The sequence below is a fragment of the Geotrypetes seraphini genome, chromosome 11, assembly GCF_902459505.1.
Source record: "Geotrypetes seraphini chromosome 11, aGeoSer1.1, whole genome shotgun sequence".
In the NCBI taxonomy this organism is placed as follows: Eukaryota; Metazoa; Chordata; class Amphibia; order Gymnophiona; family Dermophiidae; genus Geotrypetes; species Geotrypetes seraphini.
Genome location: NC_047094.1, coordinates 64,723,242 through 64,743,580, shown reverse-complemented (window position 1 = coordinate 64,743,580; position 20,339 = coordinate 64,723,242). Strand labels below are relative to the sequence as shown.

Sequence of the window (20,339 nt, the reverse complement as noted above, 5' to 3'; positions counted from 1 at the left end):
CTCTTGAAACTGCCAGCCCGCCTTCCTCCTTGGATGGAGCTCTGATGAGCCAATGATCCAAATATGGGTGCACCTGAATCTCAGCTTTGCAGAGGTGCATTGCCGCCACCACCATCATCACTTTGGTAAAGGTGCGAGGTGTCATGGTCAGGCCAAAGGGAAGCATGGAGAACTGGAAGTGCTGCTCCAGCATGTGAACATAAGAATATAAGAATAGCCTTACTGGGCAAGACCAATGTTTCATCAAGTCCAGTAGTCCGTTCTCACGGTGGCCAATCTATGTCACTAGTACCTGGCCAAAACTCAAGATGTAGCAATATTCCATGCTACCAATACAGGACAAGCAGTTGCTTCCCCCATGTCTTTCTCAATAACAGAATAACAGACTTTTCCTTCAGGAACTTGCTACTCTATCTGCTCTTACCACATCCTCTGGCAAAGCGTTCCAGAGCTTAACTCTTCTCTGAGTGAAAAAAAAATGACCTCCTATTGGTTTTAAAACTATTTCCGTGTAACTTCATCGAGTGTCCCCTAGTCTTTGTAATTTTTGAAGGAGCGAAAAATCGATCAACTTGTACCCGTTCTACTCCACTCAGGATTTTGTAGACTTCAATCATATCTCCCCTCAGCTGTCTCTTTTCCAAGCTGAAGAGCCCTAACCATTTTAGTCTTTCCTCATACGAGAGGAGTTCCATCCCCTTTACCATCTTGGTCGCTCTTCTTTGAACCTTTTCTAGTGCCACTATATCTTTCTTGAGATAAGGAGACCAGAATTGAACGCAATACTCCAAATGAGGTTGCACCATGGAGCGATACAGGGGCATTATGACATTCTTAGTCTTGTTAACCATCCCTTTTTTAATAATTCCCAGCATCCTGTTTGCTTTTTTGGCCTCCGCCGCACATTGGGCGGAAGGTTTCATCGTAATGTCTACAATGATACCCAGATCCTTTACTTGGGCGCTAACACCTAAGGTGGACCCTAGAATCCAGTAATCCTTGGTTTGTGAGCATAATTCATTCTGAAAACATGCTTGTAATCCAAAATATTCATATATCAAAGCGAATTTCTCCATAAGAAATAATGGAAACTCCACAACCCAAAAACTTTAATACAAAATACTGTATGTACTCGTATTGCAAGACCTTGCTTGTTTAGAACAGTCACTACACTCCTGCAGTGTTATGGAGAGAGAAAGAAAGAGAGAAGAATCATCGGCTCAGTTGTGATGATGTGACGTGTATATACTGTAAGTACTTGTATTGCAAGATCTTGCTTGTATATCAAGTTAAAATTTAATAAAATGTTTTGCTTGTCTTGTAAAACACTAGCATACCAAGTTACTTGCAATCCAAGGTTTTACTGTACTTCCTGTGGGCCAAGAAGATGGGAATGTGAACATCGAGGGAAGCAAGAAATTCTCCCAGTGCTACTGTCGTTATGACTGACCACACGGTTTCCATGCGGTAGTGTGATAACTTCAGTGCTACATTGACCGACTTGAGGTCCAGAATCGGCCTCTGGTCATTTTGAGCCTTTCTTTGGCACAATGAAGTATACAGAGTACCTCCTCAAGCCTGATTCTGCATAATGGACTGGCTCTATGGCCTGAACTGCCAGAAGCCATGTTCATACATAGATGGATCAGAAACTGGTTGGCGGGTAGGAAACAGAGGGTAGGGGTGAAGGGCCACTACTTGGACTGGAGGAGGGTCACGAGTGGTGTTCTGCAGGGCTCGGTGCTTGGGCCACTGCTATTTAATATATTCATAAATAATCTAAAAACAGGGACGAAGTGTGAGATAATAAAATTTGTGGATGACACCAAACTATTTAATGGAGCTCGGACTAAGAAAGACTGTGAAAAATTGCAAAGGGACTTGAACAAACTAGGGGAATGGGTGACGAGATGGCAAACTAGGGGAATGGGTGACAAGATGGCAGATGGAAGTTCAACATTGAGAAATGTAAAGTATTGCATGTGAGAAGCAGAAACCTGAGGTACAACTATACCCAAGAAAGGGACTTGGGGATAATGGTGGACATGACAATGAAGCTGATGGCACAGTGCGCAGCGGCCGCTAAGAGAGCAAACAGAATGCTAGGTATAATCAAGAAGGGTATTACTACCAGAACGAAAGAAGTTATCCTGCCATTGTATCGGGCGATGGTGCATCTGCATCTGGAGTACTGCGTCCAATATTGGTCGCCGTACCTTAAGAAGGATATGGAGATACTCGAGAGGTTTCAGAGGAGAGCGACACATCTGATAAAAGGGATGGAAAATCTTTTATATGCTGAGAGATTGGAGAAACTGGGTCTCTTTTCCCTGGAGAAGAGGAGACTTAGAGGGGATATAATAGAGACTTACAAGATCATGAAGGGCATAGAGAGAGTAGAGAGGGACAGATTCTTCAAACTTTCAAAAAATAAAAGAACAAGAGGGCATTCGGAAAAGTTGAAAGGGGACAGATTCAAAACGAATGCTAGGAAGTTCTTTTTTACCCAACGTGTAGTGGACACCTGGAATGCGCTTCCAGAGAACGTAATAGGGCAAAGTAAGGTACTGGGGTTTAAGAAAGGATTGGAGTTTCAAGTTTCAAGTTTATTAGGATTTTATATACCGCCTATCAAGGTTATCTAAGCGGTTTTTACAATCAGGTACTCAAGCATTTTCCCTCTCTGTCCCGGTGGGCTCACAATCTATCTAATGTACCTGGACAACTTCCTGCTGGAAAAGGGGATAGAAGGGTATAGATAGAGGATTACTGCACAGGTCCTAGACCTGTTGGGCCGCCGCACGAGCGGGCTGCTGGGCGCGATGGACCTCAGGTCTGACCCAGTGGAGGCATTGCTTATGTTCTTATGTTCATCGCTTAAAAGTATGATTAATCAATTAATCAAATTTTAAATAAAACTTGAAAACTACTGTAGCCCGAACTTTGAGGGCTCTTTCCAGCCGGCCAGCTGAAAAATTTACAAAGCGGACTAGTAGGGGGCACAGAACTCGAAACCAGTGGTCTGCACCAATCTGGGACCAGACCGACCAAAATTCCAACAGTTTGCCTCCTATCAGGGAGAGCTCAGCTCCTATCCTGGTGTCACTGCGCTTCCTAGAGGCTGGTGAGGAGCAAAAGCTCAAGGCTTGCTGTCTCCTGATTCTGCAGATTCTCTGACACGGTCCTTGAGAGGGTCTCTGCATCGTTTGGCCTCCCGTATATGCACAAAATCTTCAGGAGCTTCAAAAATTGCCTCGTCCCAAACTCTAGGCCGTTTATGGTCTGCTATTCAGTAAGGCCTTGGGGAGATGGTCTGGCACACTGGTTATCAGGTTACTTAGATCCTTGCCAAATAGCATCTGCACCTGGAAGGGAAGCCTGCTCAGTGTAGCTTTAGAGGTAGAATCTCCTGCACACTATCTGATCCAGAGCATCTGTTGAGTGGAGATAGCATAGGCTGAGACCTTGCTCATAACTCTGATAAGATCATACAGAGCATCCGCAATATAATTCATCCCAGAGAGGAGAATTTGGGGATCTTCCTCATCCTTTGGGTTTGAGGACCAAGACAGGCAGGTGTGACAAGCATGTGCTACAAAGGAAGAGGCAGCTACCGCCTTAATCCCTAGGGCCAAAGCTTCAAATTGATGCTTGAGGAGCAAGTCCACTTTACGATCCTCAGTATCCTTTAAAATCACCCCTCCTTCACTAAGCAGGCAGGTCCGTTAAGTGACCCGCGCCACCAGCAAATCCACTTTCAGCTGAACAAATAGCTACTGGAAACCTGGCATCATTGGATACAGTTTTAGCAACTCAAAGGGACCCCTCTGGTGATACACAGTGGTCAGTGACCAACTTAGTGATGTTCGGATACAATGAAAACCCCTCCCCCACAGTTGGAGCCACAGAACTGCTCAAAACTGAGCATTGAGAAGAGTGAGGAACTTCCAGCTTTATCTCTTGCAGAGAGGTGGAAATAATGCTCGAAAGCGCAGAGGTCTTGAACAGCCAGCACACTGTGGGGTTTTGCTACCACCTCTGTAACAAACATAGTAAACATTAAAGTATCCAAACTCGGACAACTTGCAGTAAGCGTGTATAGAATCCATAGCTACTCACATGTCCTACTATTAAGAAGAAACTTAAACCCGCCCTCTTGACCGCTGTCCTCCTGAAAAGAAGCAAACTCTGCCAAAGAAAACTTCATCCTGGGATAAAAGTGGCATGAAATCTGACTTTTCATCCTCCATTTCATCACAGACTGAACTACTTGGCCCAGGTCTGTGTCCTCGTCTGCTTGGGTGCCTGCTTAGAGGAGAGTCCTTGCATCATCACCACTGGTGCGCTGCTAACAGACACTGAGGACCCTCAGCAGTTCAAATAGGCATTCCACATAAGGCTCACAAAATCTGGGGTGAAGCCTTGTATTGGGGGTTTTGAAGATCCCAGCAGGGACTCCCTGCTGAGTCTCAACCCCCTGAAAAACCCTTTCTGGAAACGTCAATCGCTCCTCCTAAACTTACTTGCTCCACTTCATCACTGACGCTGAAACCGTGGATTGAAGACAAAGTTTTATTTTATTTTTCTTTCCAGCTTATGATTTATCTTTAATCTTATCTATTGTTTTGCCTTTTGTCATTGTTTTGTTCTATTTCTATCATTTAAATTTCTCCAGAATTCTACTGTTCAACGGCTCCCCCTTCTGCTTCTATTCCTTTCTCTCCTCTCTTCTACCTTCCAAAGTATTTAGATCAATGCTGTCTTGTTAAAATGTTTATTTTATTTTTATTTTTCCTCTAACTCTACTTTTCACTTCTCTATTATCCTCCAGGTACTTTAGTTAGATTGTGAGCCTTCGGGACAGTAAGGGAATTTTTCAAGTACCTTTCTTATTTCTAATCTTAATGTATATTTTCTGTAAACCGCTTAGAACCTAACGGATGTAGCGGTATATAAGAAATAAATTACATTACATTACATTACATTACATTACAGCGAAAGAAGGGAGGACCATGCAGCTGAGCCGGGAAGGAGCCAAACAGCATGTGCTCTAGCCCATGAATAAATCATGGATACAAGCAGTTATACAGGGAATGGCCCCTAAGATTAAAAAAATATAAAAGCAGGGTTGCTAGTTAGGTATGCCTAAGGGCTGATCCTGCTAGCAGCAGATTTCTGCCATGTGGTTCTGCGTCTTCTCCCAAACGGAGGTCCCAACAAGTAGAAACCTCTGGGCACCAAAACTCCAAATGAACACTGAGAAAAATACCCTGAAAATAGAAAAACTGCAGAGCAGATTAGAAACACGTCTGAGCAATTTGCTTGCAGAAAACAAACTGAGGGGGCAGGAGCAGTTCCCTGGGAAGGAGGTGGAGTTGAAAACATGATTGACAGTTTTCTGCAAGCAATTTGTAAATTGAGATATAGAATCCTATCATTTCAATGGTGTATTTATTGACAAATGTTTAATATATTTGTATTTGTTATAAGATGAAAAATGAATAAAGAATTTAAAAAAAAAAGAATCCTATCATTTCAGGACCACTAAACATATTGCACTGGAAAAAGCCAAATTCCCAGGTTGCTTTCTATCCTGATTCCAACTCAGCTCCAGAAATAGTGCTTGGGGTCACACTTATTCCAGAACCTAGATAAATCGGACCCTAATATATCATGATAAGGTGTCATTACAGAACAATGGTTAATACCGTCTCCGTTTCCCATATTTTACCCCAGTGTAGTAAATGGAGGACTGGCAAATCTTTTTCCCCAAACTTAAGGCAAAAATTAAAATCAACCTAACTACATGTAATAGAAATAGTTTAGCTGTGTTGAGGTTTCCAGGAACCACAACTTCTCTTAACAAGCCAGGCAGAAATCTTACACATGGCTATGGTATGTAGGACATAGTAGCGCAGGGAGCAGAGGCCTCTCATGTGCAGCTGCAGTAAGGTAGGGAACTGAAGGCAGTTTATTTGGTATGAAGCACGTAAAATCTGATTAACAACCCACTTGAAACCCTGTCACAGTTGCTTCAGATTCAAGACACAGTTAGACAAGTTTCTGCTGAACCAGAATGTATGCAGATAAGGCTAGTCTCAGTTAGGACACTGGTCTTTGACCTAAGGGCCGCTGTGTGAGCAGACTGCTAGGTTTTTCAAGTTTTTTAAGTTTCAAGTTTTATTAGGATTTTATATACCGCCTATCAAGGTTATCTAAGCGGTTTTTACAATCAGGTACTCAAGCATTTTCCCTATCTGTCCTGGTGGGCTCACAATCTATCTAACGTACCTGGGGCTATGGAAGATTAAGTGACTTGCCCAGGACCACAAGGAGCAGCGCGGGGTTTGAACCCACAACCCCAGGGTGCTGAGGCTGTAGATCCAACCACTGCGCCACACACTCCTCTAGGCACGATAGATCACTGGTCTGACTCAGGAGCGGCAATTCTTATGTTCAAACATGATGTGGTGTTCATCAGGCATTTTTGCTTTTAATGTTGATAGGATGTACTCTTACCTCAATGAAACAATCTCCCACTATTTTAGCTGTCATAAGCACTAGCATGACTGGAAATCCATATGTGACGTTGCCCGTTGCTTCCACTATAATGACAGTCAGACTCAGTGTCATACGAACAATCCCACCTAAGGGGAAAGCAGTGATAAACTCAGTTTATGGAAAGACGGCAAAGTAAGGCTGCAGTACAGAGACTGATTTTCTGTTTATTCTTCTTCATTACGTTAGAATCCTTTTTTACACTCAAGTCCCTCTTGATTTTAATGTAAATATCAAACAGCAACCATCACTAACATCCCCTCTCAGGCAAGCAACACTAATTTTATTCTTAGGGAAAATTAGCTCCTTTCGGGAAAGGAACTTCAGGAGGGATTCCATGTTACAGCTTTTGTATTTTTACATATATATATATATATATAATTTTTTTTTTCACTTTCTTTATAGAGTTCTTTTTAATTGTTCTTTTTGTGAACTGCTTTGATGTTGTAGCAAAGAGCGGTCTATAAATACTAATAAACATTCACCTACTTGACTCGGGCAAGTTGATTTCCACTGCCAGTGAAAATCAGCAAAAAATACTACTGTCATTTAAGAATAAGGAGGGAGCAACAAAGAATGAACATCCTCCAGCCATCACCAAGGGAAAGGGATGGAGTGGGCCTAGTAGCTTAGTAAGAGGGGGGAGGGGTGGACTGCCATCTGGCACCATCTTGGTGGGGGCACTGGCACCTCTCCTCCTTTCTGCCCCCCCTGGCTTCCTTCCCACCCCTCCCCCATAGAAGGAGTGTCAAGGGGAGTTGTCGGGGGAGGGGGTGTTGGGTGACAGTGGGAGAGAGTGAGCATCTCTTTTGCCGTGGTGGTGGTGGTAGCAGGGTTGGGTGATTGTGTGACACAGCAGGAGAGAGTGGACATCTCTCCTGCAGATCTTCAATTTGGGTTATTTTATTTTAATTTGCATGGTGGGGTGGGGAGGAGTCTGAGCTGTTATACCTTACTTTCCTGTCAGTGCCTCAGCCAATCACTACTCAGGCACAGATCAGAAAGTAAGGCTACAACAGCTCAGACCTGTCAGTAAATTTTGGCTACAAATGTGGCACAATGAGATTAAAGAATCACTCAGCGATTATAGAGAATCGCTTGGGGTGCTCATTTTAATATTAATGACCTCTTTGTACTGCATTTGCATGGCAGTATCGGACTCTGCAAAAAACTCATGGTATGCTGTTTTGATAATCTGCTATTAAACTGGCTGGAACTTGTTTAGCCAGCACGTTAAATGCACATTTTAGGTTTGAGAATCTTCCTCTGAATACACTAGACCAGTGTTTTTCAACCTTTTTACACCTATGGACCGGCAGAAATAAAATAATTATTCTGTGGACCGGCATCGGTCCATGGACCTGCGGTTGAAGAACACTGGGCTAAGTCGTGGGCCAGACCCCGCCCATCTCTACCCAATCTCCACCCTAGACCCCGCCCCCATAATAGTACTAATTGCACCTTGCACGTCCTGTGCCTCATCTGGAAGCCTTCCCTCTGACATTGCAACGTCAGAGAGAAGGCTTCCAGTTCAGGCACAGGATGCCCGTAGGAGCCACTGCCCATGGCTTTGTGTACTGAATCAGTTAGGAAGAGAGAGCTGGCTCAAAGATAACGCTGCATCGAGCGCACTGTGGACCGGCGGTTGAAGAACACTGTTTTGTGCCTGATGCACTGCTGGCCCTGTGGACCGGCAGGAAATTTCTGTGGACTGGCACTGGTCCATGGACAGGTGGTTGAAGAACACTGCACTAGACTCTACTTCAAATATAGCTTTAAATCTATTTGTTCTCTCACGCTTTCTCTGAAATGTTGAGTTCCTTGTGACATGCAGGGGTAATGCAGACTGCCATTTTCTTATCTTTTGCTTCTCTCTTTGGTTTTATGTAAGCTGCTTTGTTGTAACATGTTCAAAAGGTAGTATATAAAATGTATTAATAAACTAAGAGAAACCTGCTAGCAAATGGAAGAACTAATGTATTTTCCCATTTACATATATTGTGAAGATATATCAGGAATTAACAGCACTTCCTATGATAAACTTCTACTGCTTGAGAAGGCTAACAGACAGCAGCATAATTTACTGAGCCGGTTACTTACCGAGCTGGGCTGCTGCTCCCAATAATGCATACTTGCCAGGATCAGCCCAGTTCTAAAAGAGGGACATAAAAATCAAGATGTTGCATGTTAGACGACGGTATTAAAACCCCCCAAAATAGAGTATACATTTTATTAAAATTTTGATATACCGCTCATTGTATATATCTGAGCAGTTTGCAAAATAAACTTAAAAATAAAAGAGACTTTAAAAGATTATATGATCCTGAGCAAAAATTAAGAGAAGAAAGAAGTATAATATAATAAAGAGTAATAAAATTTGTATTTGCCAATTGTCCTCCCAGAATGTCAATAGAAATCCCACTGCATAAGCTGAAACCAAATACAATGTTAAGAATTATACAAAAAAGAATGCAGAACAAAAACTGAGAATATAATTATGTATCTGAATGGAGGTCCTTTGTTTGATTGCGCCTTGAGTATTGTGTGTAGTTTTGGTTGCCACAGACAATAGCAATGATCAATGGGATGGAACACTTCCCTTATGAAGAGAGGCTAAACAGATTGAAGCAAAGATCGAAAGAGGATATGATGCATATTTATAAAACTGGCATGGAATGGTTACAAGGAAACAGTGGCTTAACCTTTTAAAAACACAAAGGAGGACACTCCATGAAACTAATAACCAAAAGATTGAAAACTAATTGTAGAAAGATTCTTCCCCCTCCCCCCCCCAAAAAAAAAGTGCACATCATTAAGCTGTGCAATCTGTTGCTGTAGAATGTGAGGAAAACAGTAAATAAAAAGATTGCATCTGGATAAATAAATAAATAGCAGATACAGTCTTTTTATTCCACTGTTTTCCTCATACTTTGTTGTATGGAATTTATTACTCCCTCTCTTTTCTGTTTTCTGGAGAATGTGGTCAAGGCAACTAACATATCGGGTTTCAAAAGAGGTTTCAACAAGTTCCTGGTGGAAAAGTCCATACAAAATTAAATAGATTTGCTCATCCTTGGACATGAGTCATGAGAAATAGATCTATGTTGGGAATCAGCTGGTCATTTGTGACTTAAACTGGCTACTGTCGGCAATAGGTTATGTGCTCAAAGGACCTTGCTCTGACTCAGCATGGTTTTATGTTCTTATGACACAGTATACCATAGATTAATTAGGTCCATTAAAAGCACCATGATGGTAAAGGTTCAATATGATCTTAATATGAAGCAGTAGCCAGGCTTGAATCAGAAACTGGACCACAATGTATTATATCTGCATACATCATAACATTTAGTGTATAGGCCAATTCTACCCAGCCAACATTTATTAAAGTGCTCAGAAATCATATGTGGCCTCTAGTATGTTGAGATTACTTGCTATCTAGGAAGTTGTGAAGGGCAATTTTATACTGTGAACGTGTAGTTACATGTACCTTACATGCATAAGTGCCAAGATAATTGGTATTAGTGTGTAACTGCAAAGAGGGTGTGCATATGGGTGGAGCATGGAAAGGCAAAAGTGTGTCTCCAAGTTGCGTGCAAATCATGGAACACTTAGGCATAAACAGTTACACCTGCCAGTGATCTAGTACAGGGATAGGCAATTCCGGTCCTCGAGAGCCATAGGCCGGTCAGGTTTACAGGATATCCATAATGAATAAGCATGAGATGGATTTGCTTGCACTACCTCCTTGAGATGCAAATCTATCTCATGCATATTTATTGTGGATATCCTGAAAACCTGACCTGCCTGTGGCTCTCGAGGACCAGAATTGCCTACCCCTGATCTAGTAGAAATCTGTTTGTGCCTAACTTGAAGCACATCAGTGCCAATTTACACTAGTATTCTACAATGGCTTCTTGGTGCAAAGATACCTTTATAGACTTTGTGCTTATTACTCGGTATTGAAATGCCCAGTTTTAGAAATGCCTTTTGTGTACAGTATCTTTACTGTCAACACATTCAAATATTAACAGAGCTGAACTCACAGCTCCATTAGATGCTAATTGCAAGAGAATACCAAAGAGTCTTCCCCAGGCAGCCCCAATGAGCAAGGATGGGATGAAGACCCCTGCAGACACAGTCAGTCCATAGGTCCAACAGGCCAGGATGAAATACACCAGTGTGAAGAGACCCAGAGTCTGTGGGTCAAAGGAACCTGAGGGGGAAAAATAGGTGGTTACTAAATGTACATTGGCTTTGTTTCTCTAGGAATTTTTTTTTTTTTAAATTTAGCATGGTTAATTGCATTCCAGACACTTAAACATAAATCTGGACTTATGAAAGTTGGAATTTTGTTTTACAATTTCTGCTACTCAATGGCCACAAATTTGAACTTTGAGGATGAGATGTACAGCATCAGCATCTATGAGACAAACATGTTTTTTTCTTGTTACATAGAACTTTTTGGACCTCTGTTCGTTTACAAAAGTTAGATAGTTCTAAATCTAATAGATGCTGGCATTGTCATCTTGATATAGGAACACTGGATCATCTGCTGTTCTATTGTCCTTTGATACTCAATTTTTGGAAGTTGATATGGGGACAGATTAATGCTATACTTGAGACATCAAGTCCATTGACATATGAGGTAGTCATATGTGGGATGATATAACATCTGACGCCCTCATTAGACAGATATAAAGGTCAGCTTTTCCTTATTATGTTTAAGATATAGGTTTGAAAAGATGAATGCGGATATGTTGGGGCATACTAAGAGATTCAAGTTAATTTGGGGCCCATTGACGTCTTTTATGGATTCATTATAGTTGTTGTTTCCTTTATTTCTGTTGGTATAATACACACACATACCCAGGGGGAGGGAGGGCGGGAGGGGGTATTTCTTTTGTATGGTTCTATTCCCTTATGAAAATGTTGGTTGGGTGGGTGGGGGGGGGGGTTAATGTTATATGGATTTTTTTTAAATTCTTTATTCATTTTTCAAACTTACAATAAGTGCATCAACAAGTACAATCATTTAAACTTAGATAAAACACTTAATATTCAGCAATAAATCAAATTGTAAAGTTTATCTCCCTCCCTCCCCTTTCATATTATGTATAAAACATTTATCATTTAAAAAATACTTTCATATATTTCTTACCATTAATAAAAGCACATAGATTATCCCCCCTCCTCCTATCTTGAACTTATACTATTAACGGAAAATTGAAATCTATTCATTGCAGTAATTTGTTAATGGTCCCCACACATCTTGAAATTTTTTAAAATTCCCTTTCTGTATAGCTATTGTTTTTTCTATTTTATATATGTGACACAACAAATTCCACCAAAAACTGTAGTTAAGTCCCTTCCAATTTTTCCAATTACTCATTATTTGTTGTACGGTACTCCTGTCATAATTAGTAGAAGCTTATTGTTCTTAGATGATATTTGGCTCTTAGCTCTCATTGACATGCCAAATAATACAGTATCATACAATAATGTTATCGGGTTTTCCAATAAACAATTTATTTGGCCCCATATTGATTTCCAAAAGGCCAAGATAAATGAACAATAGAATAATAAATGATCTAAAGTCCCTGCTTCGAGATTACAATATCAACATCTAGTAGATTTAGTGCTATCTAATTTTTGTAAACGAGCTGGTGTCCATAACGCTCTATGTAAAAGAAAAAAACATGTTTGTCTCATAGATGCCGACATTGTACATCTTAACCGCCAAGTCCAAATAAGTGGCCATTGAGATGCAGAAATCCAAATATCCCTAAGACCAGTTTTTGGTTTCTTATTTATAAATCCAGCTATCAGTTTATACCACTGTGCGGCCTGATGTTCCAGGAAGTCTACCTGAAAGCATAAGAATTCTAAACTATATTGATTATTAAAATTTTTCCATTCAGCGGCTCGCCGGGATACCTTGGTGCATCACTTTTTGGAATGCTCATATGTAGGGCCCTTGTGGATATTTGTGCTTCGGGAGCTGGAGAAAGTTATAGGACTATCTATAGACTGGTCTTATAAGACATTGCTGTTGGGTGTCACAAGTCCCCTGGTGGAAGCGGGTGTTGGCGAGCCTGGAAGGCGCTTTCTTTTAGTGGCCTTGGGAATCACAAAGAAACTAATTCTTCGCTACTGGATTGGCACCACGCGGCCCACGGTCCAACAGTGGCGGGCCAATATGTCTTTAATGGCTGGTTGGGAGCGACAGCATCGCCGGGGTGTTGCGAGCTGGAAATCTAGGACCTATTTGGATTATTGGAGTTCCTTTTAGTGCTGGTTAGAGATCATGGGTGCTGGGAGTGGGGGGGGGGGGTTTGGAAGGGGTGGGTTCCACTTAAAATTGGATCTGCATGGGAGCTGATACGTTGTGGATTTGTCTATGTTTATTTCCTTTTTACCTGTACCTTTGACTTTTGTACATGATGTTTTTCTTGGATGGTTGCATTTTGTATTTTCTCGTATGCATTGATCCTTTAATAAAAACATTTTCAAAAAAAAAAAAAATTTTTCCATTCAGGGAACCCCGCCTGAATGGCCTACTTCAGTTACAACCATCTAAAACTTTGTGATTTATTAAGTCCAAATTTGTGTTGTAACTGTGAAAATTCAAGCAGCTTACCATCTAATATAATAAAATGGTAGGACGCGCATGCGCACTAAAAAAAACGTGTTCCCTGATCCGTCGCGTTTTTTTTAGTGCGCATGCGCGGGTTTACGTCACCAAACTCGGCAACTTGGACAACAATTGCGCTTATGCTCAAGCCGCCACCACGAATCCTCTCTCGAACCGCACCAGGATCAAGAGAGGAGCTGCGGCGGGGGCTTGAGCATAAGCGCCATTGTTGTCCCCCTACCTAGTTGCGAGGCTGCGGCGGCCTTCCTCACGGTTTCACAGTGTTTGGTCCGCCAAACAATTCCTGCCGTTGACCAAATTTGCCCCACCGTTCCTTCCCTTCCTCCATCAGGTACAGTTCAGCTCCGCCTATGTTAAAAAGCAGCTGCTTTGAAATTGGAGCCCTGCCGCCACCGTAACACATTCTCTCTGCCGCGGTCCCATATGTCAGAGAAGGGGCGGGACCAAAGCAGAGGGGAAAGTGCTACGGCAGTGGCAGGGCTCCGATTTCGACGCGGCTGCTTTTAACATTGGTGGAGCTGCACTGCACCTGATGGAGGGAGGGAAGGAAAGGTGGTTGTGCGCTGTTGAGCCCCTCTGCACGGGCCCAAACCAAAAAAGGAGCCAGGACTCTTCCCAACCCAGCGCCGCCAGACCCGACAAAACGGCCCTACACTCATAGACCCGCGAGCAGGGTTGCCATGGAAACCTAACCGGAATTACATGCAGTCGCGCAAGGGTCAGTGAGAGGGGATCAGGAGCTAAAGAGAGATTGAAAAAAACAAACAAACAACAGTGCACAAGTAGAGAGAGACACACAGACAGTCACAGAAGGACAGGGGGCTAAAGACACAGATTGAAAAAATAACAAAACACAGAGGACAAGGAGAGAGAGACACAGGAAAAAAAATGACAAACAGATATACAGCAGCCAAGGAGACAGACATACTTACATACAGCGTCCAAGTAGACGGACAGAGAGACAGCAAAAAAATACAAACAGCCAAGGAGACAAACAGAAAAAAATAAAAATTACAATGCCCAAGGATAAATTCAGGAAAAAAAAACTTCCAGACATACAGTGGCCAAGGAGTTAGACTGAAAAAAAGGCATACAGACATACAGCAGCCAATGAGACAGACAGACTGACAGCGACCAAGTAGACAATCAGCAAAAAAACACAAACAAACACACAAAGCAAAAAATTAGAAACATACAGCGGCCAAGGAGACAGGCATGCAACAAATAGGGAAAATAAAAAAACTTTTAATAAATCAACCATACATGAAGAAGGAATAAAAAAAAAAAAAGGGAAAAGACACCTACAGGGAAACAGAGGATCAAGAGCATACAGAGAAAACAGAAGTTTGCAGGAATCAGAAACATATAGAGAAAGGAGAGCAGAGACCCCTGCAAGAAGAGAAAAATAGCAAAGAGATTGGGGATGAGAAAGAGAGCAGAGATGCTTGCAGGGAGAAAAAACTAAGTAGTAATGTTACAGCTTGAGAGTGCAGACTGAGGAAGAAAGCAGAGACAGCGCTACACAGGGAAATGGAGGGAGGAAGAGACAGAAAGAAAAATACAGACAGACATAAATTCTAGCACCCGTTAATGTAACGGGCTTAACGACTAGTTAGATATAACATCATCTAAAATATGTATTCCTGCTATCATCCAATGCTTCCAGATAACCTTAAATCTGCCAATTTGAATTTTGGAGTTTAGCCATATAGTCTGATTTGTTGATTTATGTATTGGAATAGGTGTTAAATTACTGACATATCGTAAGGTTTTCCATGTATCTACTAATATTCTGTTTTCTTTATATAATCTAGGCATTTTGATACTGAGAACATGGCATAGTCGCAGAGGAAACTTGAGTCGCCATTCCAAGCACAACCAATCTGGGATATTTTTGATGGGCTCTGGGAGGACCCAATGCATACCCTGGCGTAAAATATAGGCTTGATGATACCTATAAAAATTGGGGAAATTTACCCTCCCTCTGTAATTTTCTTAGAATACAATTTATTTTTTTATAAAAGAACCCCTGAAAAAAAACTGGTATCATACCCATTTGATAACAAACCACAGGCAATATCATCATTTTGATAGTTTGAACTCTCCCCCACCAAGAAAGATGTAAAGGATTCCATTGCTCACACATTTCTCTGTTACCTTCTGTAATAAAATTTTTTCCTTTACTTTCATTGTCTTTTCCAGCGTATTATTTATCCAAATACCTAAATATTTTATTCCATCCTCCTTCCATGAAAAGGGGAATGAATCAAACAGACCTTTTGTACAATGTACATTAAGTGGAAGAACTTCTGATTTACTCCAATTTATCTTATATCCTGAAAATTTTCCAAATTTCTTTATCAATTCAAGTAAGCATGGAATGGTTGTTTCTGGATTTCTCAAATGTAGTATCATCTGCATATACAGAGACCTTGTAATCCCTATCTGAGTAAGGGATGCCCTGTATCTCCTTTACTTGCTGAATAGCTAATAACAAGGGTTCTAATAAAATATCAAAAAGCAAAGGAGATAAGGGACAACCTTGTCTAACCCCTCTCTGCAAATTAAATCTTTCCGAAAAATTATTATTAATATACAATCTAGCAACAGGGGAACTATACAAAGTTTGGATCATTTGTATAAATCCAGAACCTATCCCAAACCACTCCATGAAGGTCCATTCCTCCCGATCAAAGGCCTTCTCTGCATCCAAAGATACAGAAAAGGCCGGATCATTCATGGCTTTTGTTAAGTTTAACATATGAAAAGTCAACCTGGTGTTATTAGAAGTATGTCTCTGAGCAACAAACCTTGTTTGGTGCATATCAATAATAAAAGGGAGAGCCTTAGCTAAGCGTAAAGCCAATGATTTAGCTAAAAGTTTTCCATCTACATTAATTAAAGAAATAGGCCTGTAATTTGAAACCAAAGTAGGGTCTTTATTTGGCTTCAGCAAAACTATAGTTAAAGATTCTGCCATTGTACCTGTAATGCAACCTTTAATCAGTTGAGTCTGATATAAATTTAATAGATGAGGTAAAAGGGTAATTTGAAATGATTTATAAAACTCTACCGTGAAATCATCACCACCTGGAGCGAATCCAACTCTAAGAGATTTCAACGCTGCTTGCAATTCTTTTAATGAAATAGGTTCTTTTAAACTTTTTTTTATATGATCAAGAATTTTCAGACCTTTAATTAATTTTTAAAATTCTAAACCATCTTTTTCTTTATCTAAATAAGGCATGGAAGAATATATATCTTTATAAAAATTTAAAAATTGATTTAAAATAGGACCAATTTGAAAATGTATATTTCCTTTCTCATTTTTAATTGCAATAAATTTTATTTCTTCTTTTCTTTAAGATAATTCGCCAATAATCTTCCTGCCTTATTTGAGTTTCCATAATACAGAGCTTGCTGAGAAAACAAATCTTTCCTTATCAATTTTGAAGAAATCTCATTGTATTTACATTTTATTTTTAAAAGAGCCTGCAAAGTTCCAAATATTTAATTTCTTGCTCCATATCAGAAAATTGTTTTTTATATTGTTTCCTAATATATGCTGAATATGATATTATCTGTCCTCTAATAGTAGCCTTAAAGGTATCCCAAAACGTTTCCATGGATATTTCTTCTGAGGTATTAAGTTGAAAATATTCATTCATTTTTATTTGAAATTCTTCAAGGAAGTTTAAATCCGTAAGCAATGTATTATCAAATCTCCATACATATCTACTCATCTTTTTCTCCAATTTTCAATTCAATCCACACTCCACCATGATCAGATAAAGTGATTGGCTCTATGGAGGCTTGTGTCACTTGTTGAACGATTTGATTTGAAACAAAAATATAATCTATTCTTGAAAAGGATTTATGAACATGTGAACAAAATGAAAATTCTCGATCATTAAAATGAAGTATTCGCCATATATCTTTCAAATCACAAGAGTGTGCAAAATTTTCTAATCCTAATGATTTCATAATTTTACTAGACTTTTTATCAAATCAATTGATCCATAACAGCGTTAAAATCTCCAGCCACTACTAAATTAGAAACAGTCAGTGGCAGTATCAACTGTTGTAAAGTTTTGAAAAATTCAATTTGATTCGAATTAGGGGCATGCATATACATTAAACAATGCCAGAGCCTGGGCCAATCAGGCCTTAGGGTTAGTGGGGATGGGCGGACCCGCTATGCCTATGGCCTGATTGGTCCAGGCTTCTAGAGCCTGGGCCAATCAGGCCTTAGACTTAGAGGGGATGGGCTGGGAAGGGGAGGGCCCATCTCATCTGGACGGCAGCAAGACCCGTCCGTCCGGCCAACACTTTAGAGGTTAGTTGGGGGAGGTTAGGGGGTGGTAGCGTGGGGGGAGTTCATTAGTGTGGGGGGTCTGGAGAGGAGCGGCTTTCCGGCAGGAGGGGTTGGGCACCCTCCTGCCGGTGATCGGAAGTTTCGGGGGAGGGGGGCGTTCCAGGAGGGGTTGGGCACCCTCCTGCCAGCGATCGGGAGTGTCGAGGGGGGTGGTCTTCTGGCAGGAGGGGTTGGGCACCCTCCTGCCGGTGATCTGACAGGCGACCGCTATACTTATTGCGGCAGGGAGATCCCTTGCCATGATAAGTATAGCAGCCGCGTCTACTTACAATGTAGGCCAGCATTTTGCTGGCCTACATTGTAAGCATCTCTTCCTCTACTAGGGAGACGCGTAGGGCCACCTAGGTTTGCCTAAGGCTTTTAGGCGAGCTTAGGTGTCTTGCGGGCCTCCCTAGGCTCCCCGAGGCGCCTTCAATATAGGCGGCCTGCCTGGGGATCACTTTTTAAAAAAAATGTGCATCCCGATTGGCTGATTAGACAGCTGTAGGACACCTACAGCTGCCTAAAATCGGAACACACTTTGCAGAATCAGGGCCATCACATTTAAATGATATTAGTTTCATTTCCATTTCCTTTCTTCAGTATCGATATTATCCTATATTATATTATATTCTCTAAATCATTAGTCTCTTGAATGTTCAAAATTTGCCTTCGTATTCTCTTCCATCTTCAGTACATTTCTAATAATCTTTTCCATTTTTAATTTTTCTCTATTATATTTGTATTTGCATCCTGCAATTTAAAGTATAAAGTCTCACTCTCAACTTCTCATTTCCATCAAGATGTCCCGCGGTATCCTTATCAATATTTCCAATGACCCTCTTAATTTCACAAATCAAGTCTGGGTATATGCATCTCTGTATTTCTTTTGCATTAGATGATGTTGTTTTATCCTAGTACAACAAGTTTCCAATAATGTTTAATTTCCAAGCTCAGAATTATCTGTTTGAAATATCAATAACCTTTATCAGCTTGAGGAAAACGTTAATGAATAGGTAGTCCATCTGTGCATGTAGCACTAATGCGTTCTGATTACCTCTCACTGTTAAACTCCATCTGAGATCTTTCAGTATCTCTAACCTCTGTATTTTCCGCGAAAATCTTATCTACCATTCTTTTCCATATTAATTCTTGCAAGAAGGAGTTCTCTGTCTCCATATGCAGGGGATACTTGGAGCTGACTTAACTCCTACATTTAGCCATTTAAGGTTGATAGTGATTATTCAATTTCAGCTCAGTTATGATTGAAGGAATCACAGCAGCAGTTTTTTTGTGGGGTTTTTTTTGGAATCATGAACAGCTGCAATGTTTTAATAAACTCTGCATGTACTTATTTCCGAACCAAACCAATGCTTGTGCATTTTCATATTATCCATTTCCCATATCTCTCTTTTAATATCGATAGATTTATTGTCTTTCCTCCATTCCATGTCATGTATTATAAACCGTTGAGCCATTCAGTTTTGAAATATAACCACCTCCCTTTTCATCATTCTATAATTAGTTTAACCAAGGCAACTTTCAATATTTAGTCTTGCTCCATAACATTTTCCATTTTTAAAAACTCTCAGTTCAAATATGAATTAAATTAATATCAAGTCAATAACATAACATATTCATTATTATTATCCATTTATATCAGCATATGATTTATGAAGACATCGGTTGTTCATGCTGATTTTAAAATTCTTGTAATTTTTCTGGGTCTTCAAAGTTCGTTGTTTTATTTTCGTAAGTAATTCTCATAATTGAAGGATAGATTAATCCTATACTTTTTAATTGTGGTCTTAATTCAAAAAATATTTTTCTTTTATTTGCTGTAGCTCTCGTGAAATCAGGCACAATATATATGCGAGTCCTGGCATTTAAAATTTTTATTCTCTTTTGCTAATTGAAATATCTCCATAACTTGTTGGTACCTTAACAGTTTGAAAATTAACAGACGTGGACTCGTTTGCTTGTTCGTTCTCCTTGTAGGGACCCTATGTGCCCGTTCGATCTCCAGAGGAAATTTGGTCTTCAGTGGCAGTATTTTAAGAAGGAAATTCTCTAAAAAGGAAATGGGGTTGTTTTTCCTCCACCCCTTCCGATAGACCTAAGATCCTCAAATTACTCTTCTTCTCTCTATTGGAGCAATCTTCCAGGTCCCGAGTGAGCATTTCAATTTTCTTTTTGTCCAGCTTATATTGAAATAAATCTATCTCTGTAACTTCAATTCTTTTTTCCAACTGCTCCACTTTTATTTCAATCAGCTCCATTTTTGTACTGAGGTTAGCTACCTCCTCTTTAACCTCTTATAATTTTCTGGTGTTATTAGCAACGATTTCTTTAATCTTCTGAAGTTCTAATAAAATCTCGTTGCCATCTTTACTTTCCTTCTGCAACGACAATTTAGAAGGGGTTGCAGGCTCCAGTTTGGATCTTTTTATACTTTCGGTGTTTGTAATCGTCACCTCTGCTTTTGCCTGCTTTCCCAAAGCCATCATCTATTAATATCACTCACTTTTTAATATAAGGTAAAAATTTTTTGTGATTATTTATCTTTAAATTGCCTGTCAGCACGGAGCTCGTCTCTCACCAAACCGCTTGCATGCGCTCCCAAGCCACGCCCCTAATGTTATATGGATTTTGATTAATAATGCATATATGATTAATATTAGAAACATAGAAACATAGAAAGATGATGGCAGAAAAGGGCTACAGCCCACCAAGTCTGCCCACTCTACTGACCCACCCCATCGCATCTGAGTG

The 20,339-nt window shown here is 40.4% G+C and overlaps 1 protein-coding gene across 2 annotated transcripts in view; it reads right to left on the bottom strand.

Annotated features, from left to right (window-relative positions):
- The window catches only part of CLCN7 (chloride voltage-gated channel 7), a 279,608-nt gene that overhangs the window by 24,849 nt on the left and 234,420 nt on the right, over positions 1-20,339 (bottom strand). For both annotated transcript variants that reach the window (XM_033914321.1, XM_033914322.1), the window contains 3 exons: positions 10,605-10,774; positions 8,659-8,710; positions 6,520-6,647 (listed from right to left, as the gene is read on the bottom strand). In XM_033914321.1, the coding sequence (XP_033770212.1) occupies positions 6,520-6,647; positions 8,659-8,710; positions 10,605-10,774 (350 nt within the window). The remainder of the gene's footprint in view (positions 1-6,519; positions 6,648-8,658; positions 8,711-10,604; positions 10,775-20,339) is intronic.